Source organism: Maylandia zebra, linkage group LG17 (genome assembly GCF_041146795.1).
Source record: "Maylandia zebra isolate NMK-2024a linkage group LG17, Mzebra_GT3a, whole genome shotgun sequence".
Taxonomy (NCBI): domain Eukaryota; kingdom Metazoa; phylum Chordata; class Actinopteri; order Cichliformes; family Cichlidae; genus Maylandia; species Maylandia zebra.
Window position 1 is genome coordinate 36,880,686 of NC_135183.1, and position 19,184 is coordinate 36,899,869.

The 19,184-nt window shown below is 40.2% G+C and overlaps 1 protein-coding gene across 1 annotated transcript; it reads right to left on the reverse strand.

Annotated features, from left to right (window-relative positions):
* Positions 1–3,689: 3,689 nt before the first annotated feature.
* On the reverse strand, positions 3,690–13,438 carry LOC106674572 (sodium-coupled monocarboxylate transporter 1). The gene is made up of 17 exons (XM_024805722.2): positions 13,126–13,438; positions 12,644–12,763; positions 12,404–12,469; positions 12,242–12,293; positions 12,082–12,149; positions 11,216–11,254; positions 10,673–10,788; positions 10,405–10,545; positions 7,805–7,934; positions 7,624–7,712; positions 7,388–7,497; positions 7,194–7,261; positions 6,937–7,023; positions 4,834–5,048; positions 4,348–4,445; positions 4,126–4,214; positions 3,690–4,043 (listed from the first exon to the last, which is right to left on the reverse strand). The coding sequence occupies exons 1-17, from the start codon at positions 13,348–13,350 to the stop codon at positions 3,939–3,941; spliced, it is 1,818 nt and encodes a 605-aa protein (XP_024661490.2). The 5' UTR covers positions 13,351–13,438; the 3' UTR covers positions 3,690–3,938.
* Positions 13,439–19,184: the final 5,746 nt, after the last annotated feature.

Consider the following 19,184-nt stretch of genomic DNA (forward strand, 5'->3'; position numbering starts at 1 on the left):
TGATATACAAAGAGGTGTTTACAAAGGTTATAAAGCTAGTTATGTAGCTATTTGGTGGTTACGTGTTTTGATATTTACATGTTTACATGTTTGAATGTTTAGACATGCATGTTCAAACCAGTAATAAGTATGTGTTATATCTACCTGGTTGTTTTCCCTGTTTTGATCTGAGTAAGATTTCCTGGCTTCTGAGAGGCCAGTGAAGTATTCATGAGGGCGGCACACAGGAAGTGTGGGTTGTTGTTGCCGTGTGCTAAAAGTAAAGAGGCTGCTAAAAAGTTATCCGTCTCCGTCTTGCTGTTCCTAATTATTCAGAGAGATTCCAAACCATCTAGTGAACCCTCACGTTACACTAGCATAATGTCATAATGTCTACAAGAGTATAGTTAAAATATACTCGACTCTATCACAATACTAACCTTACAAGTATACTATTAATTAATAGTATTAATAATGTTTCACATTGTTTGAACAAACAAATACATTTATTAATATATGAGGTTCCATTCAGTTCAAGGAATTAAATTTTAGTGTGGCTGTTAAAAATTGTGATCGTGGCTCAAGAGTTGGGAGTTCGCCTTGTAATCGGAAGGTTGCTGGTTCGAGCCCCGGCTTGGGCAGTCTCGGTCGTTGTGTCCTTGGGCAAGACACTTCACCCGTTGCCTACTGGTGGTGGTCAGAGGGCCCGGTGGCGCCAGTGTCCGGCAGCCTCGCCTCTGTCAGTGCGCCCCAGGGTGGCTGTGGCTACAATGTAGCTGCCATCACCAGTGTGTGAATGTGTGTGTGAATATAATCTCAGTAACATCACCAATTGTTACATTTGCTGTATTTTACAGCTGTTTCCATGAGTACGGTGAGTTACCGTAAAAATAATGTAATCTCATGGAATTTTCCCACAATTACATGCAAATAACGCGGTTCACCTTTTGCATGCTTTTTTTTTTAAACAGCGCATTGTATTCTGCGCTCTGATTGGCTGTAGACCATTGTCAATCAATCTCCTCGTGCGGTGTCATAAAAAAAAAAACTCTGAAGCGCTGTACTGTATGTTTGTAAGTTTTCTCCCCGACAAACACATCAACATTTTGCACTGTGAAAGGCACCTGCGGGTGCCTTTGGTTTAATCCCATAATACGGGATTTCTTTTTCTACGAAGGTTTGAACTTTGAGTGTTTAAACAAGAGAGAAAAGTTTGAAAATGTAGTGGGTGTTTTTACAGCCTTAAAACGTGGATTTCACCTATCGCAGGTTATTTTTAGAACGTAACTTTCGCGATAAACGAGGGATCACGGTATTTCAAAGAAAATGTTTCACCAGATGAGTTACCCCAGTGTTTACACGGAGGTGTCCAGATTGTAACATTCATAATTTGTAAAAGAGGTTGTGTACTTCTTTTTTTTTTTTAAAGCAGCTATCTTTCTGTCAACTGACTGAAGCTTATTTAATGTAATATTTGAGTTTTGAAATGTATCTCTTTTTTATTTTTTATTTTTTTTTCTTTCTTTCTTTCTTTTCTTTTTTTTTATTAGGGGGAGGGCTGTCCCGTTTTGGTTCTTTAGACGCTTAGAACTGATGTCTAATGGCCAACAAAGATACCCAACGGATTTACTTTACCTTACTTTACATAGTCTTGCCGTATTGGTCCACTTGATCGACCTTTGTTGTTATTATTTATTTTATTTTATTTTATTTTATTTTCAGTTGTTACACATGGGACAAACATGGCTGAGGGATAGGAAAGGGACAAAGAAAGATGAAGGAAAAGAAAAACAAAGGGGAACAGGGACAGTGAGAAAGGGCACTTAAAAAGAAAAAAAATCTCCCGGATCACCTGTCAAGGAAAAAAGAAAACAAGAGAAAACAAGCAAAAAGAGAGCAACATAATAAACACAGCACCATCGCATTAATCTAGCTAAGTGTAAATAACAGTAAATATTAAATATTGGATGATGTCTTGCAGCACCCAGGACCGACAGCGCACAATGTGCTTTGAGGTGGCAGCCAAGAAAGATGTAGTTTGTGTCTGTGAACAGTGAACACCTGTGTACACAACTGCGTGCACACCTGTGTGGATCAGTGCTGGTGTCAGTCTCACAGCCATTTAAAAGATACAGTTGGATTCTGAAAAGGGGGGTTCTCATAGGGCTATGAAATCTTACACTGCATCTTTCAGTAGGTTGTAGACCCACCTTTAGTAGCAATAACTTGAAATAATGTTTTCTTGAGGACTTATTCAGTCTCTCACATTCCTGTGGAGGAATCTTGGCTCCTTCTCTTTTCAGTATTGCTTCGGTTTGCAGGTATTTGTTCATGCAGAGCTCTGCTAAGATCCTGCCACAGTGTTTTAATTGAGCTGATGTCTGGAGTTTGGACCACTGCAACACCAGACTCTTCTTTTTTGGCCATTCTGTTATAGACTAGCTGGTGTTATTTCATGAAACAATTTGGTCCAAGCTTTAACTGTTGGCCAGAAAGATGGTTTCATATCTTACTATTGAATACTTTGGCATACAGAGGAGTTTGATTGTCTCTGACGGCAAGGTGCCCGGGTCCTGTCGCTGGAAATAGAGCCCAAATTGTAACCTCTCCACCACCGGGCTTGACAATTGTCATGAGGTGGTTGTGTTGAAGTGCTATGTTTAACTTTTGCAAATATGTGGCGCTGTTGTCTTTCTGAAGGATAATGGTCACGTCGTCTTGTGGTTTGTTCAGATTCCACTTTGTGAGCCTGAACCATGCTGCCATGTTCATTTTTATGAAAAAGAGAGCCTGAGGAGTAGCTCTTGGATTTCTTTTCTTCTTTAAGGTCATTGCTGATGTTCCTCCTCCTTAGCATTGTGTAAAACACATACCTCACTGCTCCAGACCTGTAAGCTTCTGCTTTTATAGAGGTGGTCACACTTGCTGATAATCAGTTAATCAAATGCTTTTAATTAGGAGCACACAGCTGCTACACACCCTGCTAATTCCTACGGATTTAGTATGGGTGTATTTAATTTTTTCGCACATTGAATCTGCATTGTGGATTAGTTTTTGTCAGATATAAAATGATGCAGTATGTGCATCAGATGTCGTTCATCTGATGTTGCATTTTATTAATTTTAAGATACATTAAGCACTAGATTATTTTTTGCTGCTCTAATATGTAAAACCATACCATTAAAGAGGGTGTAATTTCTTTTCACCATTACTGTAGCTTTCAGAGTTTCTTGACATTTGGGTTAATAAACCAAAGCTAAAAAAGCTTTGTGACTCATAATAAATAGCATCAAAACTACCTTGAATGTATTCATTGCCTGTTTGTGTGGATTGTATCCTGTGGATGTTTCATTAAAGTCTACGTTTCCCTCCTGGTCAGAGAAATTCAAACATTCCAGAAAGAGAGGAACACTTATGTTTGAACTATTCCGACTATTCCTTCCACAGCATGTCTTTCATCCTGTCTTCCTTCTTTCACTCCATCGCAGCAGATGGCCCCGCCCCTCCCTGAGCCTGGTTCTGCTGGAGGTTTCTTCCTGTTAAAATGGAGTTTTTCCTTCCCTCTGTCGCCAAAGCGCTTGCACAGGGGTCATATGATTGTTGGGTTTTTCTCTGTATGTATTATTGTAGGGTCTACCTTACAATATAAAGTGCCTTGAAGCTTTTGTTGTGATTTGGCGCTGTATAAATAAAACTGAATTGAATTGAAATGTTTATCATGTGGCTTTTTATTAATAATGTGTTAATCTAAACAATAGAAACATGCAATCATCATGTACACAAGTAGATATTTGAAAGTGCTTTCTACTTTTTACTGAGTCACTGGAAAAATAAAAACATTATTGTCTCGCTGACAACTCAGTTCCTTTGGTCTCATTTCTTATGAAGTCAGATGAGTACAATCCTGGATTTGAGCTTTACAGCAGCTTTGTTGTGAAATTCTTCAGCTGTATCGGTCATTAAAAAGATGAGACACGGGTATTGTTGTCAAATTTCCCTACTGCAGGTTTATTGATTCCATCCTCCTTGTTTGGCTGACCAACATTGTCTGTTCCTCCCATGACCTAAGGAAGGAAAAGTATAAGACAGAATTGAGCGCCTGTCATCAGTCGGTTGCTTTTGATACCTTTGCTCTTCAGCACGTACCCCATCTTTGACACGTTTGAACAGGTGATAAGAAAGAGTGTCTTCTTTCATTAGCATAAGTCTTGGGTCCACCGTCTCCCTCAATCCCCCTGAAATGATGAGTGGAAGAACAAAACCAAAACGTCCTTATGAAACAATAAGAAAATGAGATCACAGATCCATTCCCAAGTACAGGTAATTAATGGCAAAATCTTTATTTATTTTATTTCATTTGTTTTTTACCTGTCAAGAGACTGATGATTATTCCAACAATAACAGATGTTAAACCTCCAATGACACAGAAGTAAAGGTAGGATGGAGAGTGCCACTGAACCGCATGTCTGGTGGTGAGAGATTAGTAGATATCTTGTTAACAAATGTCTTATTAATGTAATTACACCATATTATGAAAGTATTCTGAAGGCTACAAAGGAATTTGTGAAGACAGTTTGCAAATGAAAAATATATTCAACAAGACTACAGTGCCACTGCGAGCTTGGCTAAAAACCAGCAGTAGGATACTTGGCACATTTATGCTTTCCACCAGGTTTATTATCATTATTATTATTATTATTATTAATGACCTCACAACACTGCCTTTTACTCACTTTTTTAAAATCATATGGCTTTTTTTACTTTACTATACTTTCGTTTATTATAGGAAAGCTCGGTCATCCCATCTCACCAGGCAATATTTCATTCATTCAAGACAGACCAGACCACACTTACATGTCATCAGTATTCTGTCCTGGGGTTGTGGTAAAAAGACTTGGTTCTGTTGGCAGTGGGGTAGTCCAATTGAAACTGCTACCAGTAGTAAAGTTACAACCCTCAGTGCTCAGAAAGAGAGGTCGGGTCATCTCAGGAGGAGAAGGGGATATCATCCCTATAATGCTCACAGAGACAGCTGCAGCCAATCCTGTCACGAGACCACATAGACCTCCCTGTGGACAAATATCAGAATCTTTATTGCCATTGCGCTTTTGAACAACAAAAACTGCATGTAAACCCATTCAGTACAAGTGGAAGGGGGCACTGTTAAGAGAAACAAGTATTGTTCTGGCTCCTTAAGAGTCACCACTCATGTTATGTAGTGTTATACAAGTTCATGCAATCTTTATTCGTTTCTGGCACACTGTTCATTTTATTTTGACATTCTACCGGAAGTGCTACTTCTCATTACTTCCTGTCTAACGGGAGAAGGACAGTTTGCTACTCCTGTGCCTGTCTATGCTGCCTCTTAAGTAGTAATGTTGTGTTTTACCGGTGAATGTTTAGCACTAACTGCCGTGTGTTTTTTGTGATATTTTGAGAAAGTAAATTGACTCAATGATGTGCTTTATTAGTCATTAGCCTAAATGCTAATTAGCGCTAGCTAACCGCTAACGTTAGCTTGTTAGCTTGTTTCGTTCTGCTTTGCTTTGCATAGTAACAGGTCATAGCATCTTCTAATTGTAAGAATGTTTGCTTATATTAGCTCACATGGGATATTTTGTGTTTGTTTACAGTTTTACCATTCATGTATTTCAAGAAAGCCATGCTATGCATCCAATCAAATAAATCCACCAGAAAGGAACAACGGTGTGGTTTTTTTTACATGGGATGATGGTTGTCTGTCTGCCTAGTTAAGTGCGAGGGCAGAACAAGTATAGATGTACAATAAATTTTAAACAAAGAAAAAAAAATAGTACGTACAAGTCTGTATACAAGAATGTACACGTGAGAATACGGTTGCCACACAGTGCTTCAGTCCTCAGAATATTGCACAGTTCCTTCGAAATATTGCACAATTAAAAGACGAACAAGAATGTTACACAGTTAAATAGAAAAAAAATATTGCACAGTTGAAGGTTGTGTTTTTGCAGTGGCTTATCTCCCGAGTGTATAAATGCAACAGCCCTGGCGTATGTGCTGTTTCTGTCTGTTTGTTTTGGCCTTAATTGTCCAGTACCGCCTTCCTGAGGGTAACAGCTGGAACAGGTGATGTGTGGGGTGGGATGTGCCCTTCTGGATGCTGTAGGCTTTCCTGTGGCAGCAGGACCTGTACACCTCCTCCAGGGAAGAGTACAGCTCTTGATCACAGCTGATGATCCTCTGTGCTGTGTTGATGACCCTCTGGAGTGATGCTTACTCCTAAGCAATACTGCTGGCAAACCACACTGGGATGCAGTATGTCAGTGTACTTTCAATGGAGCACCTGTAGAAGGACACTAGCAGCTCCTTGTCTAAGGCGTTGTTCTTCAGGACGCTCAGGAAGTGGAGTCGCTGCTGTGCCTACTTGATCATAGCTGTGGTGTTTGTTTTCCAGGACAGGTCACCACCCAGGTGCAGGCCCAGGAGTCAGAGACCCTCTCCAAACAGTCCCCATTAATGTGTATGGGCTGGGGGTCAGATTTGTTCCTTCTGAGGTCAACTACTATTTCTTTGGGGTTTTTTTGGTATTGACGACCAGATTGTTTCAGCTGCACCTTGATGACATATTTTCGACTTCATCCCTGTATGCAGACTCATCTCCCGTCGTGATGAGCCCAATCACAGTTGTGTCATCAGCAAACTTGTTAAAGTTAATATTTACAGCATACGAATGTTGGATGGGTGGGTGGGGGGTGCAGTCGTGAGTGTATAGAGCGTACAGCAGGGGACTCAGCACACATCCCTGAGTTTGGTCATTATTATTTTTATCCTGCTGTTAACATTTTTTTTAAAACATTAAGCATTTAATAAAGTGTTTTTTAATACTGTTAATAAGAAAAATGCTCCCGTACTATGTTATACGATGATAAATTGATGTTAGGTTGATTTAGGAAAATACCAAAATGAGAATGGACTTACTTTGGAGTTGACAAATGGACAGAGGACACCCAAACTGAACAGACCGAGTAAAGGACCCCCAGTGACCCCACCAATGATGGACACTGCCTGTTTGAAGAGACCTGCAGCTCAAAAAACACTTTAAGAATGGTCGTATTTACTGAGGTGAAAAATTTACTTATTTACGTAACTAACATGCTTTCTAATAAACAACAACAACGTTCCTGGATGTGTTTGCCTGAACACATTGACAGCTCTGCATTAACAGATCCCTCTACCTGCATCATATGTCCCATGAGTGATGCCAGTCCAGCCATGGCAACGCATATAATTCCAAAAAACACACCTGCAAAAACATCACATCACAAAATGACATTTTTATCGACTACCAGCCGCATCCATGTAGCAGTAATTAATCTAATATAACATGCAGTCTGTGTTATAAACAAACAATAGGAAACTCGTTATTTACTCAGCCCTTTGGAGATTAAGAGAAGCTTTTTCTCAGATAGTTTAATGCGTGGTTTGATCAGGTCCTCCGTGGTCACTGCAGCCATTGCGTTGATTGAAGTAGAAACTGTGCTGAACATGAAGAAATGAACCATGTTTACTCTGGACTAATGGACATAACTGACACTTCAAATGTGGCACAGCTTTAAATGTTACATGCAACATGAATAAAAATATATCAAATTATGTTGTATGAACCTCAGAGAGGCACAATAGACTGCAGCAAAAAATAGTCCTGGAAGACCTTGGTGATCTGCCAAGATATCCATCACCAAATAAGGCAACAGCTGTAAAGGAAAAAAAGATTTTTATTTTAAGATCATAAAATAACTTGAATAAAAACAAACATCCTGTGGTTTCTTTGTTTATGTGTATGGACCTGATCAGGTGATGAAACTTGTCCAGCTTTCCATGGGTCACAGTTCTTATAGAACGAATAAAGACACAGCCCTGAAATCACTGACGATGTCAGCGTGCAAACTAGGCCTAACACGTTGATGAAGAGAGCTCTGAAAAAACACAACACGAAAAAGTGACGTATGCAAACAAAAATCAGTGTAGCATAGCAAACGAGATTATATTTCTTATCACTGTATGCTGATGATGTCTAAAACGATAACTCAATATGAAGAATGTGAATGAAGTTGGAGTTAATTGAATAAGGATCCATTATTTTTTGTTTCATTTATTTTATTTACTTATCTTTTCTCCTCGTTACTATGTGGAGTGTAGGGCCGTGCAGAGAGGTTTAAAGGGGCGGGTGCTCAAAGTTAAAAAGGGGCACATTGAACCAGGTTGAATAACAACAACACACATTCATCAAGAATCTAATATGGGAAGGGCAGGGCTGTGTTGATCTGAGACTGTAGACATTAAAAAGTCCATAGGAGAGATGGTAGCTGATTAAACAAGTGTCATGAGATAATAACAAAATGCAAAGATTGGTGACAGCGCTTGGAACCATAAGGCAACAAAAAACTGTGAGAAATAATTTAGGCTCTGCCTGTGATTCACTCTTTGCTTCTCTTCTTCCTTCCATCCCATCATTTCATATATCACTCTCCACTTGCTGTCTATCTGAGAACAAGGCACAACTTGCTATTGCAATAAACTATAATCTAATTATCCACACCTAACAACTCTTGCACTTAATCTATAATAAAATGATGACAGAAAAATGTTATAGCACTGCCTTTAGTAGCCTCACACAGCTCCTGCTGTTTCCTCCTCATGTCCTTACCAGGCATGTCTGGACAATGTTATATCATGAGTAATATTTTTTTTAAAAATCCATCTAAATAAAACACACACATGCACACACAATGACATTTTAGACCTTCTTCAGAATACTGTATATACTATGGGCATCATGGTGCTGATCCAGAATCTTTTTTTTTTAATTTATTTATTACTAGAGCTACAATAATAAAGCAATGAGGAGGGGGAAGTAATAAATATGAAATAATGTCATTATGATGATTCCATTTGTTTCACTATCCACTCTGTGCAGGGGCAAAGCTTATTACATTTTTAAACTGTAGAGATACAATCATTTTACTGCTGTAAAATCCAAATTTTGTCTTATTTAAAATATAAATCTAATATAATCTGCTTCTTAATGTATGTTCTTTAAAATACAGCGTGTGTTTTTTTAATGTATTATAATTATTATAATGCATAATTATGTGGACATGCATATTAGATCGTTTTTTAGTGAAATATAATCCCTCCAGAAAGGCAGGAAAAGCCCGGAAACTTACTTTAAAACTAAATATGTTCTAAATACTTTAAAACTAAATATGTTCTAAATACTTTAAAACTAAATATGTTCCCTAAAACGGTGACAGAGCTACAGACCCATGACAGCCTTACACAGGTAGCCAGCAGCTATGACCAGCACTACCTGTGCAGTTAATAAAAGGACAGGTAATGTTTGTCGCGCTGTTGCACACACAGCACGCTCGTTTGTTTCAGTTCGTCATTTGACACAAGACATCTTACCAACGTGTACGTAATAAGCTAATACTCCTGGGTGCTACACACTACAGTGTACGCTGTACACCTACTTACTGGTTTTGTCGCATCAGTCTGTGTCTCTGAGATAACTTGTGTTTCTCCTACAGCTCCGGACCGCTAAAAATGCGCGTGCTCTTTGTGAGCTCGTTCCCGTCTCGTAACCAGCGCGTTCTGCCGTCGAGGGCGATCATTGGTTAAATGTGATCATGTGACTGATGCAAGCCAGATCCTTTTATTTAGCAAAACTGTGATTAATAGTTAAATATTATTGTTGAGGGGCACAGACAGGACTCCGCACGCACACACACATAAAAAAAAATAATTTTTTTTTTAAAAAGTTGCCTTATCAAAAGGGCACCCATCAGGAAAGGGGCGGGTGCTCAAGCCCCTCTAGCCCCCCCCTCTGCACGTGCCTGGTGGAGTGGTATATTCTGATTGTAAATTTGTTGTTTGGTTTGAGTTAGGACTGGAAATAAGTGTTAATGTTAGTTTGTTCCTTGACTTTTGGTGCCCACTTGCGAAATAAGTTGGATTGTAGATAGGGGGCAGGGTTTAATAAGAATATATTCTTCTGCCTGCTCCTTTTCACACATGGTTGCAGTGCTTTACTGACAGAAAGTGTAGTTGGTTTGTTTGAAAGAACTAACTGTGGAAACTGTTGACCAAGTGTGAAATAAATAATTAAATTAAATTAAATTAAATTAAATTAAATTAAATTAAATTATGTCATCATTTATAATAGCTTCATAGCTATCTTTTCCGAGTTTATGATAAGAACGTGTCATTTGCCAGCAAACCCCACCAATGTAGTGTCTTTGGCTGAATCAGAATTTACATAGATGTGGAAATAGACGTGTCATATATTGTTGCTTTTTTAAAAAAATTTTTTTATTATTATTATTTTAATTATTAGTTTTGCAAGCTAAACAGGAAGGAAGGAATACATTCCTTTGAATCACTCACAATCTGGCATGTTTAATGCTCTTGCAGGAGTTGTATCTCTGAACTTGAGGTTGGTAGGTCCCATAAACTGCACTCCAACCAACTGTCCCTCCGATGACTAGTGTCCAAAAAGTGTGTCTTCTCAGAGGGTTTATGTCAAAGCTGGGATTACACAATGAAAGGATGATTTTAGTATAACACGCACACACACACACACACACACACACACACACACACACACACACACACACACACACACACACACACACACACACACACATATACTCACTCCACAAAGTTAATTCTTCCTCCTTCTTGGGCATCTGACAAGATAGTGGAGATTCCTCCTTTTAAGATCACACTTTTGATTATAACAGACATGTAGCCTGCAAACATTATTCCAATCTGGAAGAAAAATCAGAGATTTGTTTGGTTGGCAGATCTGTATTCTGTAACTATGTTGACAGATTTTGGTCCCAGTTATCAAATTCTTGCTAATTTACATGAATACTGCAAAGAATCAAGACATGACTCAAACGTGGCTGTGGTGTCGATAAAATTAGACTGAAACCTGATTGCAATTTAATTCAGTTTTACTTACATAGCAATGGAATATATTTATATGGTTCCAAATCATAACAAAAGGACATTATATTGTAAGATAAAGACCCTACAATCCAGAGAAAACGCCAGCAATCAAATGGCAGTGTGAACCAAAAAACTCCCTTTTAACAGGAAGAAACGTGAACGTCAGGAAGGGGCAGCCATCTACCACAACTATTTGGAGGCATTTGTGTATTTTTTTTTCGTTTTATTTGATCCAGAACCCTACCTGAACAACATCTGTCCACACCACAGCTTTCAGGCCACCCTGTAACAAACGCCACAAAACAAGAAAAATCTCTGTCAAAAAGGTTAGGAAGCTGTATTAATGAACAGAATGCATAACGTGGAAATATGTGACCGTATTCTGTAGTAGAACATTTTCAGAAAGCACAAGTGATGGGAATAACGGCGTCACTAACGACGTTACTTTTTTCAGTAACAAGTACATTAATAAGGGGGGGACAGGACAATGGACAGGCGAAGGAAAAGTGCCAGAGATTACTAACAACTAATGCATCCACAGGCAGCTGTATACCTCTGTTTAATCTGCAATGGAGCAAAGTGAAAATTTGTCCTGTCTGAAGAGTCACATTTTTTGTGGAGACTGTTGAAAAGCTGAAGTCCTAGATTACCCATGAATGAGAAAACACTGTGCTCTGTAAACTACAACAACTGGTTTCTAAGCTTTCAAATGTTTGCAGACTTTTAGAAAAAAAAAAAAACAGGTGACGCAACACATTATGCAATCACGGTTTCAACTTTTGACCCTTAGTGATTGCAGGTGAAAACATCAAATTTTAAAAATGGGCACATATTTTTCATGAAACAAAACAAATCATTTGAATTAAATCATCCAAATGAAAACGTCAAGAAATCAGAGGTGATGTTAAATGAGAGATATTTTGTTTTAAAGGGTAAATGGGAAGGGGACCTCGTGAATTTTAGGAAAATGTAAATATTCTCATTTAATCTCTGCTGAATGTGAAAGTGGGGGTCTCTTAAGGTTCCTGGCTTAGTGATGCTCGATGAGGTTCGACTGACAATGTGATGCACTGCAGTGTGTGTGTCGTATGTAATAAATGTTTTACTAACCAGTGCACAATACAAAGTACAAACAGTGGCTGTCGAAATAATCCCACCCCACAGGTTCATACCAGTCACTGCAAAAAGAAGGGAAATTCATTAACAGGGGAAACACTCTTGTTCAAGATCCCTTCACGAACTTAACTGCTGTGAACTGGAGCTGACATACCTTGGTTCAAAGCCAGAGCTGGAGCATAAATTACAAGTCCAGTGTAGAGCAACTGTGGCAAAAAGTTAGAAAGTCACAGCAACAACATGTCTCTGCTGATACCAACGTAGTTTTATGTGCAGAAGTCAAAGCACTACAAAGATTGAACCACTGGCTTCTTACTGCGTTAAAAAAGAAGATCAGCATTCCCAGGAGACGAGTGGCTCTGCTGAAACGCAGCTCCAGATACTTGGCAGAGACCAGACAGAGAAAAGACGCATATTGATACTGATACATGAAACTTCTAGTTCCCCTCACTCCCTCCAATTCAAAGCTAGTACTTTGTACACTTACTGACAGGTGTAGCCCAGCCAACAGTTTAAAATATAGCAAAAATAATGTTGAAAACAAAACCACAGTTACCTCATATGTGCTGTTGATGGCCAGTCTGTAGAAAACTGGGAGAAAGACTTCGGATGTGTACACCACTGCTATTACATAGGAAATACTTAAATAGCCAAATATGGCTCCGTAGCGATACACCTACGGACAGGTTGAAAAAGATTTATGGAAACACAAAATAGCAAAACAGCTGGTTGGCTGGTGAAACTTTGCCGGAGATCATTTGAAACTCTGATGCTGCTGATACTGAACGAGCTTTGGAGCAACATATGAACAGTGCTGAACTCTGGTGAGTAACACGAAAACTTTAAATTCGTTATTTGATTTGTTTGAAATTGAAAGCGGTGCACTCAAAGTAATGCTCGGTTAGCTGACTCCAGCCGTCTTCTAATGCACAGAAATCACAGTTTTACGCATTTTATAAAATTCTAATTTAAGCTCTGAATAAATGTTTGTGCGCTGAGGAAGCTGAGTGCAGATCCAGGACAGTCCCGACACGTTACCTCGGCTGGGTTGGAGAGCACAGTGACGGATGACATGTAGCTGGCAGTGAGGGACATGGAGACAGCCAGGGCATTGAGTTTTCGGCCCCCAGTTAAAAAGTCCCTGGAGTTTCCTTGTCTCCTGCTTCTCCAGGCGTAATAAAAACCAACAGCAGCAGACAGGAGCAGAACGACAGCAAACACCACATAGTCTGCTGCCACGAGCAAGTGAGCATCCCCAGACATTTTATCAGTCGGAGCAAAACTGAAATAAAGCTAAAGCGTTTATCAGGCAGTGCTTTGTAGATCACTGGGAAGGCGGTGTCATCACCTCCAGGTAGTCTATTAAACTGTAAGATAAATTATTCCAGACGGTGCGCGCACGCATCCTTTCAGGTTAAGCTCAAAGTTAATGAATAAAGTCTAGAATTTAGAGTTTGAACCCAAACACATAACACTTGGGTAGCAATAGTGCTTTGTGCCACCACCAGAAAACTATCAGAAAACTGGATGCATGTGGCTGGTGGATGTCAGACAGGGACGTGCTCTTTGTCCTGGGATTTGGTTCATTTCTGCAAATTACACTGTGTTTCAATTCAATTCAATTCAATTTTATTTATATAGCGCCAAATCACAACAAAAGTCGCCTCAAGGCGCTTCATAGATACAGAGAAAAACCCAACAATCATATGACCCCCTATGAGCAAGCACTTTGGCGACAGTGGGAAGGAAAAACTCCCTTTTAACAGGAAGAAACCTCCGGCAGAACCAGGCTCAGGGAGGGGCGGGGCCATCTGCTGCGACCGGTTGGGGTGAGAGAAGGAAGACAGGATAAAAGACATGCTGTGGAAGAGAGACAGAGGTTAATAACAGATATGATTCAATGCAGAGAGGTCTGTTAATACATAGTGAGTGAGAAAGGTGACTGGAAAGGAAAAACTCAATGCATCATGGGAATCCCCGGCAGCCTGCGTCTATTGCAGCATAACTAAGGGAGGATTCAGGGTCACCTGGTCCAGCCCTAACTATATGCTTTAGCAAAAAGGAAAGTTTGAAGCCTAATCTTGAAAGTAGAGATAGTGTCTGTCTCCTGAATCCAAACTGGAAGCTGGTTCCACAGAAGAGGGGCCTGAAAACTGAAGGCTCTGCCTCCCATTCTACTTTTAAATAGGAACAACAAGTAGGCCTGCAGAGCGAGAGCGAAGTGCTCTAATAGGGTGATATGGTGATATGGGCCTGATTATTTAAGGCCTTGTATGTGAGGAGCAGGATTTTGAATTCAATTCTGGCTTTAACAGGAAGCCAATGAAGGGAAGCCAAAACAGGAGAAATCTGCTCTCTCTTTCTAGTCCCTGTCAGGACTCTTCCTGCAGCATTTTGGATTAGCTGAAGGCTTTTCAGGGAGTTTTTAGGACATCCTGATCATAATGAATTACAGTCGTCCAGCCTCAAAGTAATAAATGCATGAACTAGTTTTTCAGCGTCACTCTGAGACAGGATACTTCTAATTTTAGAGATGTTGTGCAAATAGAAGAAAGCAGTCTTACATATTTGTTTAATATGTGCATTAAAGGACATGTCTTGGTAAAAAATGACTCCAAGGTTCCTCATAGCGTTGCTGGAGGCCAAGGTAATGCCATCCAGCGTAAGAATCTGGTTAGATACCATATTTCTAAGATTTTCAGGGCCGAGTACAATAACCTCAGTTTGATCTGAAAGTTAGAGTTCATCCAGGTCTTTATGTCTTTAAGACATTCCTGCAGTTTAACTAACAGGTGTGTGTTATCTGGCTTCACAGATAGAAAGAGTTGTGTGTCATCTGCATAGCAATAAAAATGTATGCTATGTCTTTTAATGATGCTGCCTAGGGGAAGCATGTATAATGTAAACAGAATTGGTCCCAGCACTGAACCCTGTGGAACTCCATTATTAACCTTATCGTGTGAAGAGGACTCTCCATTTACATGCACAAACTGGAGTCTATTAGATAGATATGATACAAACCACTGCAGTACAGTACCTGTAATACCTACAGCATGTTCTAATCGCTCTAATAGGATATTATGGTCGACAGTATCGAACGCTGCACTGAGGTCTAACAGGACAAGCACAGAGATGAGTCCACTGTCAGAGGCCATAAGAAGATCATTTGTAACCTTCACTAAAGCTGTTTCTGTGCTGTGATGAGCTCTGAAACCTGACTGAAACTCTTCAAATAAGCCATTCCTCTGCAGATGATCTGTTAGCTGTTTGACAACTACTCTTTCAAGGAGTTTTGATATGAAAGGAAGGTTGGAGATTGGCCTAAAATTAGCTAAGACAGCTGGGTCTAGAGATGTTTTTTGAGTAAAGGTTTAACTACAGCCAGCTTGAAGGCCTGTGGTACATAGCCGATCATATTTAAGATTGAAGCATTAATTAATGGCAGGACTTCTTTGAGCAGTTTTGTAGGAATGGGACCTAAAAGACACATTGATAGTTTGGAGGAAGTAATTATTGAAGTTAACTCAGAAAGATCAATTGGAGAAAAAGAGTCTAACTTAACATCAATGGTACTTAAAGTAGCTGTAGATAATATTACATCTGTGAGATGATTATGGGTATTTTTTTCCTCTAATGGTTAAGATTTTATTTGTAAAGAAAGTCATGAAGTCATTACTAGTTAACATTAAAGGGATGGTTGGCTCAACAGTACTCTGACTTTTTGTCAGCCTGGCTACAGTGCTGAAGAGAAACCTGGGGTTGTTCTTATTTTCTTCAATCAGTGATGAGTAGTAAGATGTTCTGGCTTTGGCTAGGGCCTTTTGTTTTATAAAGCAGCAAACTATTTCTCCAGTCTAAACGATGATCTTCTAAATTTGTGACACACCATTTCCTCTCCACCTTAAGAATTATCTGCTTTAGGCTATGTGTTTGAGAATTATACCACGAAGTCAGGTACTTCAGATTTGAGGCCTTAGTTTTCACCGGAGCTACAGTATCCAGAGTCGTACGCAGTGAGGAGGTAAAATTATTAACAAGATAATCGACCTCTGTTGGAGTAGCGTTCAGGTAGCTGCTCTGCTCTGTGTTGGTACAGGGCATTGAAGATGATAACAGTGGGTAGATTATAGAATAGAATAGAATAGAATAGAATAGAATTCAACTTTATTGTCATTGCACATGCACAGGTACAGGGCAACGAAATGCAGTTTGCATCCATCCAGAAGTGCTTTAGTGATATAGATATATTACAATATATATTAGCAATAATATAGATATGTGAGTATATTACAGAAATGGGTCTATTATGGTATGTTATAATGTACACGGTATGAAGTATGTTGTGAATATTCTATAACTATAAGTATGTACAGGCTGTAGTGAGTACAAGCTATGTACAGGATATGAACAGGATATAAATATGAAAAACTATACAGAATATGAAATAAATAACTTTACAGAATCTGGGATATACAGCTATACAGAAATGGGAACTATGCAAGTTGTAAACAGTTGTAGGATTAAAAATTATCGAATGTACAGAATGATTATTTACACAGAGCTATACAGTAGTGCAGTTAAGATAAGTGAGGGTGTAGATAGTTTCTACAGAGGCTATATAAAGTGCTAGTGGTTGTGAGTGGTGGTTCAGTCCATGTTATTATTGTGTTTGAGGGTACAGTTGTCCATTGTGGGTGTGTGTATGTTCAGTCCATGAGTTTAACGTGGGTCAGATGTCAGGAGGCAGAGTTCAGGAGTCTGACAGCTGTGGGGAAGAAGCTGTTCCGGTACCTGGTGGTCTTAGTCCGGAGGCTCCTGTGGCGCCTCCCAGAGGGCAGGAGGGTGAAGAGTCCATGTGATGGGTGACTGGGGTCTTTGATGATTTTCCCAGCCCTTTTCAGACACCGCTTCCTGTAGATGTCTTTTATGGCAGGAAGTGGTGCTCCGGCGATGCGCTGGGCAGTTTTCACGACCCTCTGCAACGCCTTCCGGTCCGAGGCAGAGCAGTTCCCGTACCAGACTGTTATACAGTTGGTCAGGATGCTCTCGATGGTGCAGCGATAGAAGTTCACCAGGATGTCTGAGGACAGGTGGTTCTTCCTCAGAGTCCTCAAGAAGAAGAGGCGCTGGTGAGCCTTCTTGACCAGCTTGGAGCAGTTGGTCGTCCAGGTGAGATCCTCGGAGATGTGGACTCCCAGGAACTTGAAGCTGCTCACACGCTCCACAGCCGTCCCCTTAATGTGGATGGGTGGATGTGGGTCAGCATTCCTCCTGTAGTCCACGATGAGCTCCTTGGTCTTCTCGGTGTTAAGCAGCAGGTTGTTTCTGTCGCACCACTCAGCCAGACGATCCACCTCCTCCCTGTAGGCGGCCTCATCGTTGTCACTGATGAGGCCAATCACCGTGGTGTCATCTGCAAACTTAATGATGGTGTTGGAACCATCAGCAGGTCTGCAGTCGTGGGTGAAGAGGGAGTAGAGGAAAGGGCTCATCACACAGCCTTGTGGTACACCGGTGTTCATTGTGATGGTAGATGAGCAGCGGTTATCCAGCCGGACATGTTGGGGGCGGTTGGTCAGGAAGTCCAGTAACCATTTGCAGATGAGGGAACTGATACCCAGGTCTGTCAGTTTCCTGATGAGTTGTGAGGGGTGGATTGTATTGAATGCTGAACTGAAGTCTATAAACAGCATTCTGGCGTAGGTGTTGTTGTTGTCCAGGTGTGAGAGGACAGAGTGCATTGCGATGGAGACTGCATCCTCTGTGCTCCTGTTCCGGCGGTATGCGAATTGGTGGGGGTCCAGGGTGGGGGGGAGACAGGATTTGAAGTGTGCTAGGACCAGTCGCTCCAAACACCTAGTGATGATGGGGGTGAGTGCTACTGGGCGGTAATCATTGAGGCAAGATGGGTTGGAGTTTTTGGGTATCGGGACGATGGAGGTGGATTTGAAGCAGGCCGGTACCACAGATTATATGCTTAAACTTAGTTACAGCGCTTTCAGAAAGACATCTACTGTGATAAAGTCTACTCTCCACTGCTGTGTAATCAATTATTGTAAATTTAAATGTTATCAGGAAATGATCAGTGGGAGAGAGTTTTCAGGAAATACTGCTAAATGTTCAGTTTCTATGCCATATGTTAAAACAAGATCTAGAGTGTGATTAAAGTGGTGGGTGGGTTCTTTTACATTTTGAGAGAAGCCAATTAAGTCTAATAACAGATTAAATGCTGTATTGAAGCTGTCATTTTTAGCATCTACATTGATGTTAAAATCACCCACAATAATTATTTTATTTGAGCTGAGCACTAAATCAGACAGAAAGTCTGAGGAATCAGACAGAAAGTCTGTGTAAGGCCCAGGTGGACGATAAATGATAACAAGACTGGTTTTTGCGTTTTACAGCTGGGGTGGACAAGGCTAAGCATCAGGTTTTCAAATGAATTAACAGTCTATTCTTCATGAAGACTCAGACAAAGACGTGACAAGCCCGGAGAAGATCAAACAGCTGGTGGTCCAGGGGGAATCATGTCATTAAGGAGCTAGAAGCTCTGCATTTCCTTTGAAAATATCGGGCTATGAAAAAAAGACGACCCCCATTGCTGACGCTGAAACGTTTGTGTGGGTTGCCATGACAACGCCACAAGTGCGTCTCAAATTGTTATATTGTTTTCTATTTGTTTTCCTTTATTTAGTACTGATGTTTGTGTACTCACTCACCCCCTCCCTCCTGTGCTGAATCATAGCATGAACGAATCACTCAGGACTCACTCACCCCCTCCCTCCTGGCTCACAGCTTCTTCTTCTTGGTTAGCAACCAATGTTAAGGAGCATTACCGCCCTCTGGCACACAGCTCAGTGGACATTTAGATGAGAAAATATATATTTGACATATTTGAGGAAAATACTAATAAAATAAAATATAAATAAAATAAATGTTCCCTTTAAAAAAAATTTTCTCTATAAAAATAGTTGATTTTTTCTTTTTCAATCACTCATCTGAGTGATTTTCAATCTCTACTAGATTGAAAATGTGACGTCATTTCCGGGGTAAAACCCCAAAGGATTGTAGGTACGAGTGGCAAGCGGTACTAGCGC